General features: G+C 37.0%; 1 protein-coding gene across 1 annotated transcript; it reads left to right on the top strand.

Annotated features, from left to right (window-relative positions):
* The first annotated feature begins 332 nt into the window (after positions 1–332).
* Positions 333–1,274, top strand: LOC132695342 (olfactory receptor 10C1-like). The gene has a single exon (XM_060659678.3). The coding sequence runs from the start codon at positions 333–335 to the stop codon at positions 1,272–1,274; it is 942 nt and encodes a 313-aa protein (XP_060515661.1).
* Positions 1,275–4,451: the final 3,177 nt, after the last annotated feature.

Raw genomic sequence — 4,451 nt, 5'->3', positions numbered from 1 at the left:
ACATATACCCTGTGTATAGGATTAGAATATCAACAAGATAAAAACAAAAATTAGATTATATAATTTAAAGCCATTGTTTTCTTTTAATTTTTGTGAAAACACCACAAGATCTAGAAAACAAAATCAGGAAGAAAACTGCATCTATTTTAATTGGGCATTTATTTAGAAATATTTATCAAAATAAATCCAAATGTTTAGGTTCTCACGTAGGACCATTGATCCTACGAGAGCTCCTTTGCTGGGGTTTGATAGGCAACCATGGTGGTCTGGATTCCCTTCAGGATTACCTGTCCTCTCTGTTGTCTCCACAGATGTCTGGCTCTGAGCCTACAATGAGTGGAAATCAGTCCCTCTGCACCAAATTCACATTTGTGGCTTTTTCCTCTCTAGCAGAGTTACAGCCTGTGCTCTTCGTTGTGTTCTTACTCATTTACTTGTTTACTGTGGGAGGAAACCTCATCATCATCTCCCTGATCTGGGTCTCCACTTCCCTACACACTCCCATGTATTTCTTCCTGGTTAACCTCTCCTTCCTGGAGATGTGCTACATCACCAGTGTGGTGCCTCAGATGCTGGTGCATCTGCTGATGGAGACCAAGACTATAAGTGTGGGTGGTTGTGCAGCTCAGATGTACACATTTGCCATCTTGGGACTGACAGAATGCTCCCTGCTAGCAGCCATGGCTTATGATCGCTTTGTAGCTATTTGTTACCCGCTGCATTATACACTCTTGATGAGCCCTCGCATGTGTTTGATATTGGCTACAGCGTCTTGGACCACTGGGGTGGTGGTGGAGTCAGCCCAGATCACCTGGATCTTCAGTCTTCCCTTCTGCGGAACAGGAAAGATTCAGCACTTTTTCTGTGACATCATGCCTGTAATGAAACTGGCTTGTGTTGATACCTCCCACAATAGGATTGTGATGTTTGTTCTCTCCATGATCTTCATCATGACTCCCTGTTTGCTCATCTTGTGCTCCTACCTGCGAATTCTTGTAACCATCTTGAGAATCCCTTCAGCAGCTGGCAGACACAGAGCTTTCTCCACTTGTTCATCTCATATCTTGGTTGTTTCTCTGTTCTATGGCACTGCCTTGTTCACTTATATCCAACCAAAGACTGTACACACTCCAGAAACAGACAAAGCAACTGCACTCATGTACACAGTGGTCACCCCTGCTCTGAATCCTGTTATCTATACCTTGAGGAACAAGGAAGTAAAGGAAGCCTTTCAAAGGGTAACACAGAGGAATCCTCTTAGACAAATGGCCTAACCCAGCCATAGTGGATGAAACATATACTAATATACAGATAAGTTAGTTACCCAAGGTTTTATGATGCATCTACCAATATACATTGTCCTTAAAGTATTTGTACCATCCAACTAGGAAACACTTATGAATGTTGTACATTTTTTCAATGTGTTTAAGCAAAAGGGAACTATGTAGTAGGGTCTGCAAATTATTTATCTTTCGTTCACAAGCATTTCCTGTGTCCTGGACACTATTCATTTTTTCCTTCTCCATAAGTACTAGGATTAAGCTTGGTATCCTTTACACCACTTTACTGAGGAACTGAAATATTATTGTGGAGAATGTTAAAAATGAATAGGAAGCAATTAGCAGCTTTTTAGTGTCAAACATAGGCTGTTAGGATTTAAGTTCTTAAGTGGAGTACACTCCCTAATTACTTAGCTCTCTATACCTAAAAATCATGCATCTTAAATTATAAATTGTTAATAAATACTGTTGAGTGTTATACACTATAACACAACTCTAAGTATTTAAGGTAAGTGTTTAAAATGTCTAACTTGTAAATCCAGTGGCACCCTGATTCTTTATTCAAAACTAGATTCTTCCCTTGCTCTTATTCACTTGGTGTTTGGTTTTTCATATGAATCAAGTTTTAGAAAAACTCTTCCTAAGTGACATTCATTCTTGTTACTCCCATTCTAAGCCTTATTTAAATGTATATGTTTGAATATAATTTCCTTTAGGAGCTGACCATTTATTCTAGCTAATTAATTATATTATTTTTGACCCTGAATTATCAAGAACAGGACTCCCAAAATAAATAACTTTTAAACAAAAGCTGGTTTCTTATGGCAACTTTGGAGAAGTGAGGTGACCAAAATAATTTAAATGTTCAGTAATATTTTGTAGAAATTAGAGTTAACATTTTATTTTTATCTTAGTGTTTTCACCCTGTAGTCAAATCTTAATACCAGTGCAAGCAATTTATTTGGAAGGACTCAGAAGTGAGAAAATGATACAAGCAAGGGAAGACAGCCACTAAATTGCCCATTATTATGCCAGGTACCATAAAAGGCCACTAAAATTTATTCTTACAAGGGAAATCGTGTAAAGCACAATCCTAAAGTGTATTGACATATAGGCCTGTGTACATACACACCTATCATACACATTGATTGAAGGTTGATCTTAGGGAGCATTAACTCTGACAGTAATACTTAGCTGCTAACTGTTGCAAATTTCTGGAAATGCCCTCAAGAACAGTGATTTGGATTTGTGACATCTGGAAAGTATCTGGCATTGGATCTTAAGATGGCAAGTTGGAGGGATATAAGAGGTAAGACTGTCAGTGAAATCTACCCATTTATTTTCCAGAAAGATTTGAGATACTTGTATTTGTGATAGTAAAGAAGGTAAAGTATATGTGTGAATTGGAATGAATATAAAATAAGAATTTTATATTTCAGTAATTATATTTCTGTGTTGTATTTTCTGGCTCTGTTTGTAGAATGGTAGTTCCTCAAAGGCTGGTGCTAGAGCTATACATCACAGTTCTGATATATAACATACTCATAATTAGGGATGATAAACATATTAAAGATGAAGTGTATTTGAACAAAATTCCATGGACAAAATCCCCAAATCTCATTAATGTTTAGTATAAAGGGGATGCTTTGTATTGGAAGATACATAAGGAGTTACTCGAGTTCTTCTAGCCAGTGAGCCTGCATATCCAAAACAACAGTAGTAGTAAGAAACAAAAGGGGCCTGGAAGCATTGTTCAGCCCACAAGAAAGGTTGATTTTCTTTTTCTTTTTAACATAATTGGGGTATTTAAACCTAAATGCAAACCACGCGGTGTCACATTACCTTGTATAAAACATAAAATATTCATAATTTTGGGTGTTCTGATGAACACACACTTAATAGCTCATTGTATCTTTTGTTTTTCACTCCTAGCACTAAGTGGATGCAAATAGAGAAAGAAATAGTGAACATGACTAATTATATTCAGCTTAAGTAATGGATCATGGGAAATGTTTCATTGGGTAATTTTGAAAAATAGTCACACTTAAACACTACTGTGTGACTATGTTCTTGGAACTTGTACCTATAGTCTTTCATCATTAATATGCTTGTAATAATGTAATAACAGAAAAACAAATTATTTTCTTTTTGATTATGTTTCTAGGTTGTGGTGATTAAATGGGTAAAACATTATTAAAAATCACCTAGCTTGTGTCCTGACACTGAGGAACCATATAGTAATAGTTGCTATCACTATCAATTAAAATAGCATTGTGAACTAAGTTAAGTCCTGTGGACATAAATACAGTGTCAGCTTTCAAGTACTGAGAAATGGTGTGTTCTTGTTTTAATGGCTGTTGTGATTACTTAACCATATTGTCTTCTCATAGCAAATCTCCAGTACTCTTATCATCCATGCTCAAGAAAAGACAAGTACAAAATACTTGAAGGGGACAGAAAGGGAAGCAGCTAAATTTGATAACCAAGAATTCATTTCGCATTGCAGGATGTGATAAAACTGATCCCTGTGTCATCATTCAGTCATCCTCTCAGTTACCTTACATTTACTATATTGGGGGAAAAAAGATTACATAATGTGTGTGTGTGTGTGGGGGGGCTAATGATAAAAATATGACACTGCTATGGAAAGTGTTTCCTGTTTATCTTACTTTTAAATTGTGGTTGTCTTCCCCCCACCCGATCATCTTGTCTTCCCCTGTATTGAATACACAGTATATTGTTTTGCCCACATTATCATTCTAGTCAAATTATCACCCAGGTCCTAAGTTTTAGAGTTGTGGTGATCAGAACCTGGATGGTTATCAATAGAATTACAGCTGGAAAGGATACATCTGGGTATTTTAAACTCAGAAACTAACTGTCACTACAAGTAGAAGCTGAACAAACATATTTTATCTCCTGTGACTGAATAACATGAATGTGTGCTGTCTCCTGTTGAGAGTGTTTGTGGTTGTACATGGGATACTGTGGTAACATTAGGTGAAAGAAACTTCAGAAGAGAGGAATGACTGAAGGCTTCATGGGCACTGTAATAGCAGAGCCTCGCCCTCTTCAAAGGTATCTCTTAGCTGTCTCTGAGGTACATAATGTTTACCTCACATATGCACCTCCCAACATACCGTAAGTCCAACAGCTGCCGGTCATTACAGA

Source organism: Panthera onca, chromosome B4 (assembly GCF_046562875.1).
Source record: "Panthera onca isolate mPanOnc1 chromosome B4, mPanOnc1 haplotype 2, whole genome shotgun sequence".
Lineage (NCBI taxonomy): Eukaryota > Metazoa > Chordata > Mammalia > Carnivora > Felidae > Panthera > Panthera onca.
Note: the sequence above shows the minus strand (reverse complement) of the source record. Positions and strands in the feature narration are given on the sequence as shown.

Coding starts and splice junctions, on each gene's coding strand:
- LOC132695342 (XM_060659678.3), top strand. CDS start 333: ATGAGTGGAAATCAGTCCCTCTGCACCAAATTCACATTTGTGGCTTTT.